Source organism: Gigantopelta aegis, chromosome 6 (assembly GCF_016097555.1).
Source record: "Gigantopelta aegis isolate Gae_Host chromosome 6, Gae_host_genome, whole genome shotgun sequence".
Taxonomy (NCBI): Eukaryota; Metazoa; Mollusca; class Gastropoda; order Neomphalida; family Peltospiridae; genus Gigantopelta; species Gigantopelta aegis.
The window spans coordinates 6,425,718-6,448,473 of NC_054704.1; the positions used below are offsets into that span (position 1 = coordinate 6,425,718).

At 38.1% G+C, this 22,756-nt stretch overlaps 1 protein-coding gene across 5 annotated transcripts in view; it reads right to left on the reverse strand.

Annotated features, from left to right (window-relative positions):
- Positions 1-2,723: 2,723 nt before the first annotated feature.
- The window catches only part of LOC121375683 (dedicator of cytokinesis protein 7-like), an 80,018-nt gene continuing 59,985 nt past the window's right edge, over positions 2,724-22,756 (reverse strand). For all 5 annotated transcript variants that reach the window (XM_041503261.1, XM_041503258.1, XM_041503260.1 and 2 more), the window contains 11 exons: positions 21,807-21,923; positions 19,311-19,454; positions 18,438-18,569; positions 17,626-17,760; positions 17,161-17,250; positions 11,779-11,869; positions 10,087-10,232; positions 8,832-8,975; positions 8,344-8,453; positions 7,678-7,833; positions 2,724-6,310 (listed from right to left, as the gene is read on the reverse strand). In XM_041503261.1, coding sequence (XP_041359195.1) covers positions 6,259-6,310; positions 7,678-7,833; positions 8,344-8,453; positions 8,832-8,975; positions 10,087-10,232; positions 11,779-11,869; positions 17,161-17,250; positions 17,626-17,760; positions 18,438-18,569; positions 19,311-19,454; positions 21,807-21,923 — 1,317 coding nt within the window. In that variant the 3' untranslated portion in view covers positions 2,724-6,258. The remainder of the gene's footprint in view (positions 6,311-7,677; positions 7,834-8,343; positions 8,454-8,831; positions 8,976-10,086; positions 10,233-11,778; positions 11,870-17,160; positions 17,251-17,625; positions 17,761-18,437; positions 18,570-19,310; positions 19,455-21,806; positions 21,924-22,756) is intronic.

Consider the following 22,756-nt stretch of genomic DNA (forward strand, 5'->3'; position numbering starts at 1 on the left):
TTCTGAAACATAGTAAAACCCAGAGGTTATGAATTGGTCATATCTTTTGAAATTAAAAATAAACAAATATATTTTGTTTGTCATTACTAATATTTTAGGGTTGATTCAGTTAAATTGTTTCTACCAAAAGATCCCATATTTACCACATCTGTTCCTTCTTCCACATGATTCTGCTGCTGAAATCTCTTCTTAGGCCATGTGATCTTGTTTCCAACAGACTGGTACATCAAAGGCTGTGGTATGTGCTATCCTGTCTATGGGATGGTGCATATAAAAGATCCCTTGCTGCTAATCGAAAAGGATCGGAAGGGATCAGGCCCTTTCTAAGGGCCCTACGGGCAACGCCTCATCATCTGCAGGTCCAAATTAACGAGCTACTCTCGGCCTACTAAAATCCAAACCTATACGTAGCTCCCTACCTTTTATTTTTTAGAATGACCATCAGAATTGCGCCAAATTTCCTTCATCAAAATGTGCACCCATTTCACTTTAGTTTCATTCTACGGGACATTCCAAATTACATAGCACCATACCATCTTCCGCCTGTTGCCGGCTACGGTCGGACTGCTGGTGCTCCCTTGCACCTGCTAGTGCAGGCGGTCCCTCCTCCACCCACCCCAACCCTTTCCTGTCCTGGGCAGAAGAACCGGTTGAGGCCGGTACCTGTGTCCAGGACGTGTGCACTACAACAGCTTGCTCTGAATGTGCACCTTAAACAATTGTCCAATTCCAATCGAAAAAGAGTAGCCCATGAAGTGGCGACAGCAGGTTTACTCTCTCAATATCTGTGTGGTCCTTAACAGTGTATGATTTGGGTTTAAACAATTTAAGTGTCATAAGGACTCCCTGTTTGCAAATCTTTAGAGCCTGCCACCAACCCAGCGAGCCCTGCCGTGCTTCTCCAGTAGAACAGAACACACACTAAATGTTTTGCATACGATCATGGAAAAGATCGCTTTTGAAGACTGATTTCCCAGGATTGTAAGATATATGTGACTGTCATTTCGAACAATCAGTGTAATTTGTACAAATAATTTTTACGAGCCATGCAGGCTTGTATGCTAGCAAAGCTAGAGAGTTCTACAATTTTTGTGAGCCTCAGGCTCATGTCGGATGCAATATAACTAAATAAAATGTGTTGAGTGCGTCGTTAAATAAAACATTTCCTTTCTTTCCGTTTCCAACAGTTGAACCAATATAATTATTTAAGTTTTGGTAATAGAAATCAGCTGCTACTTATAGTGACCATCTAAAAAGAATCCTACTTGCACTTACAGGTCAGATATTTGATCTCAAGGAAGTTGCCTCTTCTCATTTGCTTTTTAACAACAACTGAAATGGCCGAATATCCTTGTTAAAAATAGCCATCGTACTTTAAATGCCCAAAAATGGTTTCCAAAACATCCCAAGATTTTACCATGGCAATGAAGTTCTGGCATCTGGCCATCATCTTTTACTTTGAAGGGTCTTCTAGTTTTGATTGAATTGTTCTGAAACTTGGTCTAATGATCCTCTGGGGCACCCTCCACAAACTAATGGAGAGATATTTCAAATATTTTTTATTAAAGATTTTTAAAATTGAACAGATTTGTTCTGAAATTTAGTATTATGATTCTCTGACAGTCTTCATAAACAAATAGAGAAATATTCTGGAAATTTTTCATCTGGAAATTGTTGTTAAATTAAAAAAATTTAACATTGAACATTTTAAAGTTTTATCTTCTCTGATCCAATAGTTCTGAAACTTAGTACTATGATTCCTATGATTCTCTTGGGCAGTCTTCACAAACTAATGGAGATATATTTTGGAATTTTTATAAAATTTTAAAAATTTACATTAGGTGATCTTTACAAATTAATGAAATAGCATAGCTCTATAGGGCTCGTTATAAACTTGTGGCAATTAGAAAATAATGTAACGACCCAATACTGCCCTGCATTCAGTGAAGGCAAATGATACCAATGTTCACTAACTACATGCATTTGAAAATAATATAACGACCCAATACTGCCCTGCATTCAGTGAAGGCAAATGATGCCAATGTTCACTAACCCCATGTATTTCAAAATAATATAACGACCCAATACTGCCCTGCATTCAGTGAAGGCAAATGATGACAATGTTCACTAACTACATGTATTTCAAAATAATATAACGACCCAATACTGCCCTGCATTCAGTGAAGGCAAATGATGACAATGTTCACCAACTACATGTATTTCAAAATAATATAACGACCCAATACTGCCCTGCATTCAGTGAAGGCAAATGATGACAATGTTCACCAACTACATGTATTTCAAAATAATATAACGACCCAATACTGCCCTGCATTCAGTGAAGGCAAATGATGACAATGTTCACCAACTACATGTATTTCAAAATAATATAACGACCCAATACTGCCCTTATTCAGTGAAGGCAAATGATGCCAATGTTCCCTAACTACATGCATTTGAAAATAATATAACGACCCAATACTGCCCTGCATTCTGTGAAGGCAAATGATGCCAATGTTCACTAACTACATGTATTTGACTGGTTCTTGATGTGCTCATTTGGTTTAAAATGAAGCGAATGAACCAGAGTAGACATTTTTTTGCTGTGTCTGGCTAAAGTCGGCCCTGGTTACACGAAAGAAAAAGATAAGTCATAATGTTATTTTGAGCTGATCTTTAAGTCGTCCTACAAAGTTTGTTGCATTAAGGGAAAAACAAGCAAAGTGTTCACAAGATATTTATTTTGCACAATGTACATCAATTATAAATATGACTGACAGTAATAGGCACTGATGAGACACAAAGGAGGAACACTACACATAAATATATTGTAAAACCACATTAAAACTTTCAATATTGGATATGTCCTTAACCATATGCCCAACGTGATATAACCGTAAATAAAATGTGTTGAGTGCGTTATTAAATAAAACATTTCCTTCCTTCCTTCAATATTGGCTATGTGAATACAGTACAGATAAAATAGACAGGCATCACAATTTATTCTGTTGTGTTACAGGTACCAACTAGTAACTAGGAAGGGTAAAACTGTTTCATGTATTTCAGCTTTTACTGTAAAATTACACATCACTTGCAACATCTTGCTTCACATGATAAATACTGACAAATCACATTGGTTTCTGGTTGTCCTCATGCTTGTAGTACATTCACAGGTAGTTTTGTGAAACAGAACAAGTATGAACATTAAGAACTAGGATCAAGGATTTCAATATGGGTGTCATAATGGTTTCAATAGGCGGTATGTGTGAATACGAGTATCATAATGGTTTCAATAGGCGGTATGTGTGAATACGGGTGTCATAATGGTTTCAATAGGCGGTATGTGTGAATACGGGTGTCATAATGGTTTCAATAGGCGGCATGTGTGAATACGGGTGTCATAATGGTTTCAATAGGCGGTATGTGTGAATACGGGTGTCATAATGGTTTCAATAGGCGGTATGTGTGAATACCGATGTCATAATGGTTTCAATAGGCGGTATGTGTGAATACCGATGTCATAATGGTTTCAATGAATATTTATGATCAACCGTTTGTTAAAATGAATGAATTAAAAACAACACATAAAAAACAATGGTGCTATACATTAACTAGTGCCCTATGTCTTGTTTTCTGTACATGAAGTGGTGACATGAAGATGTATTTCACAGTGAAAGGCTTAAAACTGCTAACAAAATAAGTACAAAATAAATAACTGACAATATAAAAGTATTAAAAAAAGCATAGCAAATATTGCACATATATAATTAAGGACTAGGTTCATGCGAGTAGCACCAAACAAAACTTGAAGTTAAAACTAGAATATTAATGTGGAGTATTTTGTCACCGGCAATAAAACTATCAAGTGGTTGTCTTAATAATATTGTGCAGTACAATGGCTCACGCTTTGCACCCACCTGTATATTATGTCTAAAAACACAAACATCAACTGCACATGTTAAAAACCCACCTAAAACATAAGAATGATAAAATAAAAGAAAAATGCTCCTCAGAGAATTCTAACATTAAAGTTTTTATGTATTGTATTAATAACACAGTATACGATTCACTGCACACTATAACGATTATGTGGACAATCAACAATCAGTTTCACTATTGCACCGTGATTCCAGATCATTTCATCTTATTTTTAAAGCATGTCACTAATTTTACAAAGTCTGTAAACTATTTGTGACTAATAAAGCAGTTCATTTACAATTTCTTATAGGAAATGAGATTCCTACATGTCCTTACACATTTCTGATTTTTAAAAATGCTTTAAATACATGTATTTTGAACAAAGCATGTGCTGAAGGTTTTAGTTTTAAAAATGCTTTAAATACATGTATTTTGAACAAAGCATGTGCTGAAGGTTTTAGTTTTCAAGCAGGTCTAATTTTCATAACACCCCATAAGCCTACAGTAAAATGTTTTATGTCATTTCCAGTGAGTAAATCACGACATTTCAATCCAAAGACTGCTTCTATTCATGGTGGTAATCAATAACACAAAGCTAACTATCAGTTGTGTGACCATGAACTGTGGTATTATAGGGACAAATAAGGACTGGGTAACACTAACCTAACTATCAGCTGTGTGACCATGAACTGTGGTATTATAGGGACAAACCACGTAAAACTAACCTATCAGCTGTGAGACCATGAACTGTGGTATTATAGGGACAAATAAGGACTGGGTAACACTAACCTAACTATCAGCTGTGAGACCATGAACTGTGGTATTATAGGGACAAACCAGGTAACACAAAGCTAACTATCAGCTGTGAGACCATGAACTGTGGTATTATAGGGACAAACCAGGTAACACAAAGCTAACTATCAGCTGTGAGACCATGAACTGTGGTATTATAGGGACAAACCAGGTAACACAAAGCTAACTATCAGCTGTGAGACCATGAACTGTGGTATTATAGGGACAAACCAGGTAACACAAAGCTAACTATCAGCTGTGAGACCATGAACTGTGGTTTTACTATTATGGTGACAAAGCAGGCCCAGTCTGCCTCGCTACTAAATAATGTAAATGCAACACTTGTCAACACAGCAACACTACAGGAACAAGACGGACGGGATACAGACCCATAGTGACAGAACCGAGGCAAAGATGAATTTAATCATATAATTTTGGCACATGACTGCTAAACGTTTTTTTTTTTTAAAGATGAATTTGATGTGAACTTGTCTTGATGAACTATCAGTGGTAACCTAGACCCCAACATCAATGACCAGGCTTTTTAAACAAGTACTCTTTTTTTTTTTTTGCTGTTTAATCCTGGTGTGTTGCTGCTGTATGAGGCAATAAAACAGACACTGACATGCTTGTACATTATTGGAGCATAAAATATCTTGAGACATTGATTTTTATGACAAGTACAACTACTAATAATTTTGAGTCTGCAGAAACCTTTGGGTATCTGCACTCTTTTAACTTGATACATGGCAAAATTGATCTCATCCATCTACCTTATAGTCTCCCATGCCCCAGACAGTCAGGGCTAGCACTTCATTTGAATCCAGTATTTTGACCAATTACACACTAAAACCTTCATGCAGAGCATAATCAAGATGACATGACCTACATTGGACCTGAAAGCAATATGGTGTCTGTGTTCATAAAAATTTCAAACTGATTCATCAAAGGATAAATGCTCATTACAGACTGAATGCGACTTGCACATACTTCTACAAATAGCTGATGCAGTGAAACAAAGACTCTCTGATTCATGGTCTTCATGTGCACCAATGTAGCTAATAACAATACAATATAATCACTAATAAACAACTAGGAAATGTAAACAATCATCAGCTGAAATATATGTAGTCCGTGAGCACAGAATTAGCTGATGACTAACGTCAATATTTCCTGTAACTATATCCGTCCATGTGTAGACTCCATGATTGTCTGCTTGTCAATGTTTTAAAACAGAAAATAAGATGAGACAATTAATGTCCTTCGTCCTAATGTCAGTAATGCATGATGTCTTTTGTTATTAAAGTTTGTTTTCTCTGACCATGGCTCAACAGTGACAACATTTCCTGCTGATACCGTTTCTTTTCTTCTTTTTTTAACAGTTGAACCACTCGGTGTTAATATATTGTGTACCATTCTCTTTGGTATCAATGTATTGAATTAGCAGTCTATTCTCGGATTCAGGCTTTCAAAACACCGCTGCATTCTCTTTCCACATGTTAACTCACTGGTCCATTCAAAATGCTGATGTTCCAGTCTTTTTCTCATTCAACACGTTGTCACATTGTGTTCCATTCTCTTTCTCTCTTTTCCTTCTTTGCTAAAACAGATATCAATAAAGTTTGTATTCATCTAAAACCATCAAAACATAACACCTGTCACAAACCTGACGGTTACACAATGTATCATTTAAGTCATGCTGTTTTCACTTGCTGAGTGGAAATGTATTATGAACATCATTATTTGCCTAAAAGGTTTTTAGACTATTTTTATTTCATAGAAAAGTACTATAGCTAATTAATTTTATGTAGACTACACCAAACCTACAGACAGAGATATGTTTCTTTAAATATTTCATTAACTTTTAATGAAATTATTACAAAGATTTTATTATCCTATTCGAGAACTGACTCAACTGGAAATAATCAACTTTTGTCGTCTATGTCATCAGTTCTGGCTTACTGGTTTCCGTTGTTGTATTCGGGTTACAGGAATCGGGCTCTGGATCTATGTTTGAGTCTCCACATGATGTTCAACACATATAAGATTTGATTTATTTAATATTCCAGAGCCATCTCAATCAGCAGATCCACCATCAACTTTTTCATGCAGTTTTCCGTACACTGCACTTGTTTCCAAATCCCAATCACGTGTGCATTAAAACACAGTGTTATGCTTATACAAACTACGAGTACAAGAACAGAAAGCTTCTCAGCATATCAGTTCTCAGACAAGTTAACAAAACTAAAGTGATCTTAACAGTTACAATAGACAAAATATCTGATCATCATAGATCACTTATGTTTTTACGATAACTTTCACACCTATGTAATACTCTAACTCGGTATAGGGTGAGTACAAAGAGTTTACAATCAATTCAATATGAGATGTATAATAACTTGATCACAGGTGATTAAGAATAAATTGGAAAAAACTCTTTTCTCTTTTAAGAATACTTAACCTGACCTCAAACAATGGCATATTCCCATGGCAGATTTTCACCATTCCATTGTCTGTTGGGATGTTCGGACCAGCTACTAACATAAGGAAATATGCCATTGTTTGGAAGGAAGGAAGGAAATGTTTTATTTAATGACATACTCAACACATTTTAGTTACAGTTATATGAAGACAGACATATGGCTAAGGACCACACAGATATTGAGAGAGGAAACCTGCAATCGTCACTTCATGGGCTACTCTTTTTGATTAACAGCAAGGGATCTTTTATGTGCACCATCCCACAGACAGGGTAGTACATACCACAGTCTTTGATATGCCAGTCGTGGTGCACTGGCTGGAATGAGAAATAGCCTAATGGCCCCACAGACGGGGATCGATCCCAGACCGACCGCGCATCGATCAAGACCTTTACCACTGGGCTGCACCCTGCCCCTGCCATTGTTTGGGGTCAGGTTAAGTAGAAATGAAATGATAATATAGGTAATAATTTAGCACATTACTTACCTCTTATGATGCCGTGACCGGCGGAGTGTGGTGGAGTTGGAAATCATTGGTAGAAGTTTCTCTTTGAAGGTGTGATAGTTCCGCTCGAGTTCCCGCTGGTATTCCTTCTGTTCGTGGGTTATCAGAGACTTGTTTCTGTGTAATGCATCGCCGCACCTAGAAACAAGACAATCCTCACTGTAGACATACTGTAAAGAACTCTCAACCCTTTAATGCTGTTGGCACCCATAATGTGGACTACAGTGTACAAAACCTGTGTTTCCTGCAACCCGACGGCCATATTTTCTTTCAATGTATTACTTCTTTTAAAAAAAAAAAATTAATATGTAGGAAAAAAAGAGAAAAGAAGAAAAAAAAAGACAGTAGAAATGGAGATAAAAAAAAGCCAACCTACTCTACCTGATATCTTTTTTTAACGTTCCCAGAGTCCAAATAATCTATAGAAGGATTTTTACTTCCCAAAGTCCCTTAATATAATTAACTTTGAGGAATTTCTGTTCCAGTAAATTACTGTACATGAAATATCACCAAAGAAAAGGTTATTCGTGTAACATTAATTGAGTAAACAGTTACAAAATACTGTCTGATTGATTGTTACTGTACGATAGAAAAACTACTTCCGCTGGTGCAGACTAATCAGTGGAGGATTGTCAGATTACTACTTACTTCTTTAAGAAGTCTTTGAAGCAGAGGCGAAGTTTGTTGTGGTGTCTACTAGGCAGTTGTTTCCCCTCGGCCACGTCAGCCAGGAAGACAAGTGCAACCTCGAGAGGGCCCTGAAACAGTAGAGAGGCACTGTGTACACATTGATACAAAGGACATCCTATATCCTCTATATAAAAGGCACTTCTAATTTATTTCTTTGATTTCAGCTCATAATGACCATGCCTTTATTAATAATCCTGGTATAACTTTAATAACTATAACTGGTCACAGAGCATAGATCTTGTAAATTAATTTAACAGTTTTACATTAAATAAACTTAGTAACATAATTCACAAAAATACACAACTGATGTCAACTAGAAAGAAATAATTCACACAAATATCAAATGGCAACAAAGTCACATACCTTTATCTGTGACAACTTTATTGAGTTGCTAGTATTTACATTTCAATGTTTTAAAACTGAGACCAGCTGTTAGCGATATGTACCTGGTTGACAGTTGTGCCGATGCAGCCCTGTAAGACCATCTGGAGTATCTTGGTGTCGGGCGGCTCCTGTCGTAACGCCAACGCCAGCTCTTTGGTCTTCTTCTGAACATCTTCAATAGCCACCTCTACCGGCGACAAAATAATCTGCAAACCACAAACACAATAAAGTAATCAACAAATAATACAGAAAATAAACAAACCTTCAAATCTGCATATTTACAACGAGTCATTACCACTGTTCTAAATGATTTCAGCCCCAATGAAAAGCCTAGACAAGGAATAAATCAATGAATGAATGTTTGTCAAAACCCTATCATAAAAAATATGATGAGTATGAAAGTAATTGATAAAATGATTTGAACTACAATAAATAATTGTGAAGATTTCAAGACAGAATGGGAGCAGTGGTATAATTTATTTCAAACATAAAAGTTTATTAAATCTATCAAATATTGAGATATATTTATTTCTAAAACACCTTTTTCGCACTTTCTACTCCTTCACACACTTTTTATAATACTTTCTTGTATCAATACTAATTCCGTACATCTGCTCCTTTTTCTTTTTTTTTCCTTCTTGGCCCCAGATAATAATAATTTTAAAAAATTAATAAAAAAAACTCAAACAAAATATCAACAACTACAATATACATAAAGTGTGTGGATTATATCTATTCGTTTGTATATATTTTGCCATTTATATGTATGTATATAAAACTGTGTATACCATATGAAATTTAAAAAATATTGTGAGACAGTGAGCTCAGAGCACCCCAACCCTGACACTGCCATTTTATATTCTGGGGACAATAAAAAAAAAAGAAAAAAAAAGAAAGAAAGTCAACCAATTACTGTGACCTCAAATTTGTTCAATGGGCAAATCTGAGAGCCATTACATGTTTATACATAATATTCGTGCTCGTTTTTCTTCGGTATCAAGATCACACCTTGGAGAAAACTTGAGTGTTTTCTCTTTTATAGATACATTACCTGTCCTCAAACAAGTGCACCTCCCCCCCACGCAAGTGGTCTGGTCCGAACATCCCAACAGCCAATGGGATGGCCTAAATTCTTCTACTGTATACTGCTCTCTAGTTCCGGTCACATGACTGTAACTTCCTTCTAATGTCTATAGAAATACTAACTGGTATGGTCAAAACGAAAAAGATACTAAAGACACTCGACATATATCCAAACAGTTACTGAAACATTTGACGAACTTGAAAGTACATATTTAATGAAGTATGTACTGTTACCTGTTGCCTCTCGATGACCTGCATCCTGGTCTTGACGTACGGGAAGCTGTGGCTGGTCGTTAAGATCGTCTTCCGTTTGTACTGCTCGTGAAGCTCTCCGTGCGCTCGCCCATCCAGCGTGAACGGGGTCGCGTACATGAAACGCCCTGTCAAGTAAGAAAACATATCCCATTTACAGTTACTATAATAAACTGAAATACAACAAATAAATAATGAAAGAAAATGAATACTGTAGAATACTTTATTTTCGCGTGGAATTTATTTTCGCGTGTGAATGAAATTTGTGAAAATATATTCCACACGAAAATAAAGGCCGACAATTAAAAAAAAAAAATATGTAGTCTAGTTCAACTATACCACATTAGTTTCCGATGTACAAGGCTAGTAGTAACAAAGCGGTGCTCCCTCCTGTCATGGAACAAACCACAAAACACAAAAGCTGTTTAAAACTTTAAATCAAGAACACAATGATAAGTACATACATGATAATAAAACAATACTAACATTAAAAAGCTTTCTGCTGTTTTCCTTCTGCTAGTGATCAGTTCATTGGACAGAGTCTACACGTGTTCAACGACGGAAGTAAACATGCATTATCACAGTATATTAAAAATGTGGAAGTGAAAAAATCCAGACTGGGCTATAACAATTGTAAGGATTAAGAAAAACTGCACACGGTAAGCACCTTCTGTAAGCTTATTAAATTGTAAACAATAAAGTCTTGATTGGTTAAAGCAGGAAAACTATTGTTTTATGTGTATAGCACTCGTGTGTACATGTAGAATTAGTTCTACAGATTAGCGTAACAAACGGCAAAACTAAGTTCTGTTTTTTTACCATGTAGAGCAGCAAGGAATACTTTTTATGTACTTTCACACGGATGGGACAGTATGACCTTTGATGTATCAATCACAGACCACTATCGGTCTCTAAGAATTGAAAATTTGCATAACCCAAATTATGTAATCCAGTTCATTTTGCTTAATAAAATAATGTCGTAAATTTAATGCACAAATGAAAAATGGTTTATGGAAAATTAGACTTGAGTAAATGGGCAAATGAAACAATCATCTGCATAATGTGAAGGAAGGACGGAAATGGTTTATGGAAAATTAGACTTGAGTAAATGGGCAAATGAAACAATCATCTGCATAATGTTCAGGAAGGAAGGAAATGGTTTATTTAACGACACACTCAACACATAGTATTTACGGTTATATGGCGTTGGACATATGGTTAAGGACCACACAGATATTGAGGGAGGAAACCCGCTGTCACCCCTTCATGTGTTACTCTCTTCGATTAGCAGCAAAGGATCTTTTATATGCACCACCTCATAGACAGGATAGCAAATACCATGGCCTTTGATGTACCAATCATAGTGCACTGGCTGGAGCGAGAAATAGCCCAATGGGCCCACTGATCGATCCCAAACCGACCGTGCATCGAGCGAGCGCTTTACCACTGGGCTACGCCCGCCCCACATAATGTTCAGAGGCTTGCACAAACTGGGACTAGAAAGAAAACAAAGAAGTCCATTTACAGTGATTGATCTTACGACCCGATGCACCTCAGATGAGCTATATTCCTCCACTCAAATAAACAAGTACATTTTTGTAATGCACATCTACTTACATTTAAAAAATAAAGTAGTTAAACAATGAGAATAAACAAAGAAGTAAATGTACGTACTAATATTGTAGTTTTTATCAAAGTATGTGATTCTCTCTCTGAATTCATACATATCAAAGTATGGCTCAACATAGGTGATTTGAATGTAGGCCTGAAAACAAAAATATTTAGTAAGTTGGTGATTCATATATTTACAAAGTCAACACAAACTAAATCTTGCAACAAGTCAGAAATTCTAACAAAGATCATATTTCATTAACTGTAAACAGCACTCAGAAGCATGAAATATTTTACATGTTACTAGTAATTTATACTTTGATCACTATCAGAATGTGATATTCCTTAAATAGAAAACTCAATTTTATCACTATCAGAATGTGATATTCATTACATAGGAAAGTCAATAATTTATCACTGCCCCAATGATATTCATAGACACCGGAAATAAATGAGATGGAATCTTTCTTTTTTAAAATCATGATGGCATGACGACTGTTTGAATTCCTTAATGTTATGATTTAAATCATTATATCCAAGTGAAATACAACCAGACCTGTCAACCTTTAGTCAAGAGAAAGCAGGGGATGTGTGTTGAAAAAGCAGGAGATTTTGTCGAAAAAGGAGATTTTGTCAAAAAACAGGAGATTTTTTAACTGCACACGATTTAACACAACTTTTTAAAAAGTACTACAATAAGTTATATGAACGCTACATAATGTCATGTATACTTGTCAACCGTAGTTATTGGCATTTAAAAAAAAATAAAAAAAATAAAAACAATATATATATATATGTACCGCAGGGGTGGGGAAAAGCCCTTTTTTGCCAGTCTCAGACTGATTCACAATCTTTGAGACCGAAATAAATTTTTTAAAACATGTGTTTGCCAGTCCCACTTTTATTATTTTTTCGGTCCGAAGCGTCTGTCCATTTTTATTATTGGAAACAACTTTAATTTGTTATTGATGTTTCTGCAACTCATTACTTACCTACTTCACTAACAGGTGTTTATTTTGAGTCGTGATAAATTTAAACCGGTCACACGTTTAATACAAATCAATCGGTCATGTTTTGTTTTTCTATCATTGACCGGAAATAGAAACGTTGAACACGGTGAATGAGCTATTTGTGTCACTTCTCAGTTTGTTCCTGCACAGGTGTCGATCGGTACACAATTACAATAGGTTTAATTAAGTCGGCCAGTAATCTTTAATAGCACTGTGATCATGAAGCAAGCGCGTAATAACAAAATAATTACATCAATGGGATTAGCACCAAAAACCGCAATGAACAGTCGGTCACAACCGGTCACGAGATTAAAGGTTTACTTATTAGCGATGATACCATTTATTGGTGATAATGAAGGAAGGATGTATGCTTTAATTAAAACTAATGACCTAGAGTTCATCTTTAATCAAAGGGGATACTATTTTTGCAAATATGAATACGCTGCAGGTATGCCTATACTTGTCGACAAAAACAACAACTTTAAGTTTAACGTATATATACTGTTTTGCTGGGAAAAGCAGATGCTTGCGATTTGTATTGAGATATCAATATGTCATTGCTTACGTGGGTAAATAAGAGAAAAAAATGAAAACAAGACGAGGTAGATATGGACGACGCGGAGGTTACAGACACAGGTTCTTCCCCAGCTAAGAAGAAAGTTAAAGTGCGATGTTTTCAGTCGGCGTGGTTGAAGCAATTTAAGTGGCTAATTTGTGATGATGGAGGTCTTATGCAGTGTAACACATGCACGTTGCATAAAATGAAGAACAGTTTCGTCAACCCTGGATCCAAACACTAAAGGATGTCAGCTTTAACAAACCATGTCAAATCAAGAGACCACTTGACTGCTGAAGGGTTACAAACAATCAAATCTCAAAAATCAATTGAGAGTATAGTGATAAAATCAACAGAAATAGCAGACGACGCCATGTCAACACTGATACGAAATAGTTACCTGTTGGCACTTGAGGATTTACCGCTAGAAAAGTATGAATCACTGAATCAGAACTCCCGACTTACTGGCAGCGTAATAACAACATCCATGTATCAAGACCGGCGGACTGCAACCGAGTTGATCACCATTGCATAGGATATCATCAGGGAATCCATTATCGAAGGTAATTATAGTTTGTTATTTGATATTCTTCATCATGAAATATACTCAATATATATACTAACCAGTATATTAAAATATCCCACTTTTTGGCACCTTCCTACACCACTGTAATTTGATATTATTATTATTATTATTTTAAAATTAAACCATATGTATTTTCTCTTTTGTTAGATCTGAAATCTAGTAAAGCAATCGGAATAATGGTTGACGAAAGCACAGATTTGGGAACTGAAAAGCACCTTATAAATAAGCAACGTACGTGAAGGAGGGATCGACGTGCGCGCGGTATGTTCAGCTGCTCAAGTTGACATCGTGTGATGCAGTTTCATTAACTGCAAAGATCGTCAGTTTTTTCCAAGGAAATGAAATTGACATGAAAAAAGTATTTGGGTTTGGATCAGATGGAGCAGCAGTGATGTTGGGGAAAGAGGGCGGCGTAGCGTCATTGTTAAAAGTGTATTCGCCATATCTCGTGGAAATGCATTGTGTTGCACACCGGTTGGCACTAGCTGTTGTTGATAGTGCAAAAGTGGTAAAAGAAATTAAATGGATGGAAAGCATTTTTTCCATGTTGTGTGGATTTTTTAGACGTTCACCGAAACGGTTGATGCAGTTGGCAATGTGGCAAGACTTTCTCGACGACCCCAAAATCAAGCCTCTACAAGTACATCAAGTCCGATGGCTCTCTACGATGAATGCCCTGACCAATGTTCGCCGTACTTTACCATCTCTCCTAAAAATGTTGGAAGAAGACAGAGACGATGATGTCACCGCTGAAGCGTTGTTCTGTAAACTATCATCCTACAAATTCATTTATCTCCTTCACCTTTGTTGTGACATCTTCGACCAGATCGCACGGCTGAGCAAGTTTCTACAGCGACGTGATTTGGTTTACGCCGAGATAAACCCCGCAGTGACATCGGTTGTTGACACATTCCATATGTGGTACCTGATGCCATGGGAGGTCCACTGCTGAGGGAATTTGTATCAAACATTGACTGTAGTGAGCCGGTTTTTGCCGGGATTAGTTTAACAATGTCCAAGCAAGATGCAGGCCTGTTGAAACTCCAGCAAAACATCGCCAACGTCATGACAACGAATGTTACATCAAGATTTCCTGACATGGAATTGCGCGATTCCATGAGCATACTTGACCCACAGAATTTGCCATGTAACAACTTGAGTTCTTATGGAGTTTCCGAGCTCAGTATGCTTTCGAAACACTTTGATGGAGCTGTGAACCCCACTGAGTTGGTGAGTGAATGGGAGGGGTTTAAAGTATACACAAAAAGAAACCATCGCCAGGCAACACCGACAGATCTGTTAAAGGATGCGGCTCTTGTTAACCTGTTTCCAAACATTACGATGTTGATCAACATTAGCTGTGTACTGCCAGTATCCAGTGTTGAATGTGAGCGTGGTTTCAGCCGCCAAAACCTGATTAAAACCAGGCTGCGTCAGCAATGACATTGGAAACGCTGGATTGTCTGATGCGCATTTCCATCGAGGGAGATGACATAGAGCAGTTTGATCCAGCACCAGTCCTGTCCCGATGGAAATGTCGTCGCAGTCGACAGTTGTATGGGGAATTGTCGGGTCGCGTCGCCAACAGGCCTTTGTAAAATAGTACTTCCGTACATGAACGCTGAGAAACTTTACATGACATTTACATAAAGAGTACAGTGCTAAATGTATTTATTGTTGACTGTTAAATGTGTTTTTCATTATTATACAAGTAAATTGCTATTTTGATAATTGAAAATGTCTTGGTGTTTTTTGTCATGTTTATTATGAATGGGATGGGTATATAATATGTTATGGGAAGCAAAATGGTTTACACCGGTTGTCATACACAATAGCTCAAGTTCAAGGTGAACCAATCGGCGTCAACGTTATTAATCGTTCAGTCGGCAACTTCTATCAATAGTATCATTGAATTAGGTGTCAAGTTGGTTGTTCAACGACGCTTATCAGGACGCGTCAATAAAACAATATAGTAAGGAACCATAGCATAATATGAAATGGATTAATATCTTCCTTATTAGAAACATCATTTAATGTACAGATAAGTAGGTGTTTTAATGTACGTTGAGGGATTGGGTGTACGTGCAGTCGGATATTTTACGAGCAGTAAAGTCCCGTAAAACGATAAATTCATCAAGTAGGCCTATGAAATAGTTTTAATTTTTTTTTAACCCAGGGGGGTGGGGGGTGGGGGTGGGGGGGGTGGGTGGGTAGGCTACTAATTATGTCATAGGTGGGACCGATTGGCAATTTTTATTTTCCCCACCCCTGATGTACCGTATATTAAATTTTGTTTTAATTATTTTTAAATATTATTATAATTTAACACATATTTTTTAAACATAATTATTTTATCCAAAAATCTTAACACTAACAAATTTAAACATTAATTAGTACATTTACGGTATTACACTTACAGGTTGCATCATCGTTATTTGTGTTTCGTAAAAAGCAGACCTAAGACAAATTTATACAGGCCTAAATCTTATAAATTAATATTCAGTTTTTACTACAATAAGATATAGTGGCGTGGTACTTATTTAAAATCACCATAACCATGCCATAAACATTGTATTTCCACTAATCATTTCTACTAATCATATATGTAAAAGCTCATTACTGACATCATGTGAAATATACCGGAATTTTACCTATTTCCGTGAGTAACTTTACTGTCAAACACAAGATTTATTAATCGTAGGAAAATAATCCCTTGAAGTGTACTCTTGTTACTTGTTACATTTTACTGCACAAACCTACAAATCTAACTGATACAAGTATTGTTTATACAGCTAATTGGTCTTTCCGTCGTCTTCCTTTGACATGTGATTTTAACATCGTGTGTATTGATGCATGCGTAACTTTGCGTTCGCTGTCTACTCTAGCACTTCCAGCCATAGAACTTTGCGTTATGTAATCCAGTGGGAAGACATTTTACGAGTCAGAGGTGTTATTAGGACTAAATTGGATAGTTTTATGTATGGCAACACTGAATGTCAATACACAGCCACGGTAGCTTAAAGTTTTTTTATGCTTAGAAAATAACAATTTCCCAGGAGAAAAGTTTTTTCCCGCGGGAGACTTGATCAAATACCGGGAGTCTCCCGCGGAATCCGGGAGGGTTGACAGGTCTGAATACAACTTGTACAAATTTGAGGTAACGATTGAACATCTAAAAACATCCTCTGACATTTAGTTTAGTTCATACAAGTTTCAAAATGTGGCTTTGGCTACTGAATACATTCACATATGCAACTAAATAGACAAGAAGAACACAGATTAAGTATATGAACCTTGTTTGGGTCTAGCTTCTCCTTTTCCACTGTGTTAGAATCTTTGATCATATGAAGAACATCATAACCAAATCGATCACCGTAGAAACTCTAAAAACACAAAACATTTCATGTCAGTTTAGCATGCATATTGATTGTATTAACTGTGAAATGTCTTTATGTAGGGTTATGCATTAATATATAGGTGAACTACTTAAAATATTAACATTTCTGAGATTTGTTAGTGTTATACACTTGTCATTATGTTAGTGAAAGAAAACCTAATGAGCCGAACTTACAATGCCTGTTGTTATTATATAACTTCATTCATTTACAATGCTTAACACAAACATTTAAGAACAATAGTCATTGTAAATATGGCCCAACATCTTTATCATTTTAGAGATGTATGGCAAAAGTTTTACTTCTCTGGTCAAAACTGTTCTCTCTTACAAACCACCAGACTGAAAGACCAAGCACACTTGCCTCCAGTCTGAACGATATCTCTGAGAGTTTTGTGATCGACTGTTCCTTGTACACAAACTCGTCACCATCCAAATCACCAAACTTAGTCCCGTAGAAACCGACTCGGAAATATGTCCCAAATATCCGCTTTCCTTCCTGCAAGAGTAAAAGTAATACTAACATGTAAATAACAAAATTCATCTGGCACTGGTGTTTCTAAATAAAAACAATTAACAGTCCACATTCAAACTAAGAAATGATGCCCATAGGAGATAGACAGGCAAATTGTGAAAGATGATGCATAAAGCCTGCCACTGACCTGTGCAATAAGAATAACTGAAGGCTGTTGGATGTGTAAATATGTGCAACAAAATCATAAACATTTATGGTGGGCTTAAAGTATAATTTAATAGACTATACTTTTTAATATAACCATCAAGGACCCACGGTATTACTAATAGACCCATTTTGGATGCTTCTTTTCATTAAATAACATGTAAAACATTCCAGTAATAAATGTTTTAAATAAAGCCGACCAAGCTCGCCTTTAGTTAATGTATTGGAAAGAAAAAGAATGAGTGTTTAATGTCACCCCACCACATGACATATGGTGTCTGTGACATATGGCATCTGTGACATGGCGTCTGTGACATATGGCGTCTGTGGCATATGGTCTTGAAAGATGAAGGAGAAACTTGCTGCTCTCACACAGGCTACTCTGACCGATTAACAACACTAGGTCTTTGTTAAACCAGTTATCGAGTACTGGTTGGAATTAAGAGAAAACCCCGTGGATTCACAAAGTGTGATCCGCTGCATCTCAGGGTACATACCTGTTTGATGACGTTGTTGAATGCCTCCTGCAGTTTCTGGTGGATGTGAGCCAGCTTCTTGTAGTCGCGACTTGCCTCGTGGATCGGGAGGAGGATCTTGTACACTTGATTGACAGCTTCAAACAGGCCACCCTGTAACAACACAGAATTTACTTATGTCACACAAAAGGTCAGACAGGCATGCATTCATTCACACCTCAGTAACCAAAAACATTTATATCAAATCTGATATGTTATCACCATTTTCATGCATGAATGAATGAATGAACCGAAATGTGGTGCACAGTCAGTGTATACTGACGATGTTCACACTGAGGAGGGTCCTTCTTTAAAATAAATCAATGTGTCAAATATGTATAGCCGATGCGAGCACGGCACAAGACTACTTCATCCTTCCTACACCACCTGTAGGATGACTGCCACTTTCCCAGGACTGCCTTGACAGAATGAAGCTTGTTCGCAACTGCACCATCCCAATCATCTTACCAAGTCGAAAAGATATATTGGTTAATATGAAATTTTAAATCACTGTAGGGGACACCAGCATGGATACAGGGCAAGTTCAAAGCAGACTTGGCAGCAACATCTGCCTTTTCGTTACCTTTAATGCCAACATGGCTGGGTACCCAACGAAATATAACATCTTTATTGGCAATTGATAGAAAGAAACACTTTTGTATCACGATCCCAAATAAGGGATGCTCCAATTTCATGTACTCTAAAGCTTGGATACATGAAAGTGAGTCTGTAGAAATAATATATTTGTATGCACATAAATCCATAATCTGTTCCAGGGCTTTAATGATTGCCCAAATTTCAGCTGATTGATGCTGAATTGGGCAATCTCACTGTGACTCTCCTGCCAGTACTCACCATAGTAAAGGAGCTGGCAGACTGCTCCAGTAATCCTATCAGGCCGTTTTCCGTGAAGTACTTCCCCGTACAGATTCCTTCCTCATCAGGTGACACCACGTCATCAGACACCGCACTCTCCTCAAGAATGTTGGGAGTGATCTTCTACAAATATTCATGTACAACAAACTTATAGTTCCACAACAATGTTCGGAGTGATTGTTTATAAATAGTCAGGTTTATCACCCATATACAGGTCCTCAAGCATGTTTCAAATTATTTTCTACAAATATTCATGTATATCAAAATTATACAGACATTACAATATTGATTGATTTTTTCAATTAAAAGTATCAGAAAATAACTGATACATGCATTTTGAAATTTTCACTTAATTTATTGTGTATTCATATCAACTTGAGAAATCACAGAAATGTCTGGAATGTTTAACTTGTGAAAACTATAAAACCAAGAGATAAATCCAACAAATAATGGATTGGTCTTCTTTACATACCTGAAAGGCCACACAACCGACTGGTAGATATCGCTAGTTACTAGAAAGGCCACACAGCTGACTGGTAGATATCACTAGTTACCTGAAAGGCCACACAGCCAACTGGTAGCTATCATCAGCTACCTAAAAGGCCACACAGCCAACTGGTAGATATCACTAGTTACCTGAAAGGCCACACAGCCGACTGGTAGATACGGCTTGTATCGCTAGTTACCTGAAAGGCCACACAACCGACTGGTAGGTATCACTAGTTACCACAACCGACTGGTAGATATCACCAGTTACTTAAAAGGCCACACAGCCGACTGGTAGATACGGCTTGTATCCCTAGTTACCTGAAAGGCCACACAACCGACTGGTAGATATCACTAGTTACCTGAAAGGCCACACAGCCGACTGGTAGATATCACTAGTTACCTGAAAGGCCACACAGCCGACTGGTAGATATCACTAGTTACCTGAAAGGCCACACAACCAACTGGTAGATATCACTAGTTACCACAACCGACTGGTAGATATCACTAGTTACCTGAAAGGCCACACAGCCGACTGGTAGATACGGCTTGTATCGCTAGTTACCTGAAAGGCCACACAACCGACTGGTAGATATCACTAGTTACCTGAAAGGCCACACAGCCGACTGGTAGATACGGCTTGTATCGTTAGTTACCTGAAAGGCCACACAGCCCACTGGTAGATAGGGTTTGTATTGCTAGTTACCTGAAAGGCCACACAGCCCACTGGTAGATACGGCTTGTATCGCTAGTTACCTGAAAGGCCACACAGCCCACTGGTAGATAGGGTTTGTATCGCTAGTTACCTGAAAGGCTACACAGCCGACTGGTAGATACCACTAGTTACCTGAAAGGCCACACAGCCGACTAGTAGATACCACTAGTTACCTGAAAGGCCACACAGCCGACTGGTAGATACGGCTCGTATCACTAGTTACCTGAAAGGCCACACAGCCCACTGGTAGATAGGGTTTCTATCGCTAGTTACCTGAAAGACCACACAGCCCACTGGTAGATACGGCTCGTATCACTAGTTACCTGAAAGGCCACACAGCCCACTGGTAGATAGGGTTTCTATCGCTAGTTACCTGAAAGACCACACAGCCCACTGGTAGATACAGCTTGTATCGCTAGTTACCTGAAAGGCCACACAGCCCACTGGTAGATAGGGTTTGTATCGCTAGTTACCTGAAAGGCCACACAGCCCACTGGTAGATACAGCTTGTATCGCTAGTTACCTGAAAGGCCACACAGCCCACTGGTAGATACGGCTTGTATCGCTAGTTACCTGAAAGGCCATACAACCGACTGGTAGATATCACTAGTTACCTGAAAGGCCACACAGCCGACTGGTAGATACCACTAGTTACCCGAAAGGCCACACAGCCGACTGGTAGATACGGCTTGTATCGCTAGTTACCTGAAAGGCCACACAGCCCACTGGTAGATAGGGTTTGTATCGCTAGTTACCTGAAAGGCCACACAGCCGACTGGTAGATACGGCTTGTATCACTAGTTACCTGAAAGGCCACACAGCCCACTGGTAGATACCACTAGTTACCTGAAAGGCCACACAGCCCACTGGTAGATACCACTAGTTACCTGAAAGGCCACACAGCCCACTGGTAGATACCACTAGTTACCCGAAAGGCCACACAGCCGACTGGTAGATACGCCTTGTATCGCTAGTTACCTGAAAGGCCACACAGCCCACTGGTAGATAGGGTTTGTATCGCTAGTTACCTGAAAGGCCACACAGCCGACTGGTAGATACCACTAGTTACCTGAAAGGCCACACAGCCCACTGGTAAATACCACTAGTTACCTGAAAGGCCACACAGCCCACTGGTAGATACCACTAGTTACCTGAAAGGCCACACAGCCCACTGGTAGATACCACTAGTTACCTGAAAGGCCACACAGCCCACTGGTAAATACCACTAGTTACCTGAAAGGCCACACAGCCCACTGGTAGATACCACTAGTTACCTGAAAGGCCACACAGCCCACTGGTAGATAGGGTTTGTCCTCCAGCATGTTGAGATATTCCGCCACCAGACCCGCAGCATGCACCAAACACTGAGCCGCTTCGGCGTGATTCCCTTTCTGTAAGAAAACAGTGAACATTTACCCACTTCATTCTCTACCAGTTCTAGCTACTGGCTCATCAGTCCTACAGTACGAGGTAACGCCTCTCAAACAGCTAACCACAGCTTGTCTGTAAACCAGGCTATCAACTGTCGCTCAATGTAGGTCATACGATCACATTATTTTCTATTCAAACACTGTCTACATGCCACTGGTCAAAGTATGTGCCATCCAGCGAGTGCCTAAGTATAGATTAGATAAAAGACCTTTGTTGATAATCAAACAGATCTGATGAATTGGATGTCTCCAAATTATTATATGTTGGACTGATTATGCAATGTGCAAAGATTTCTTTCTTTGATTACAAAGTGGTGTAAAATGTTTTGTACAAGTACAATATTAACAGATGTGTGACCTACTAGAAAAAATGGAACTGTGATTACTGACCCCTCTTTGTTCTTTATTTTATTTATAGTTATTTTTGAGGTTGAATCCAATTAAGATTCAAGCATGCTGTCTTGGGCACACACCTCAGCTATCTGGACTGTCCAGGACAATGGGCAAGTGGTTTGTGGTTAAACAGAGAGAAGTCATGCACCTACCCATTCTGAGTGGGAGCCAGTACTGGGAGGTGAACCCACTACCTACCAGCCTTATGTCCAATGGCTTAACTACTCCACCACCGAGGCCAGTACTGGGAGGTGAACCCACTACCTACCAGTCCAATGTCCAATGGCTTAACTACTCCACCACCGAGGCCAGTACCGGGAGATGAACCCACTACCTACCAGCCTTATGTCCAATGGCTTAACTACTACACCACCGAGGCCAGTACCGGGAGATGAACCCAC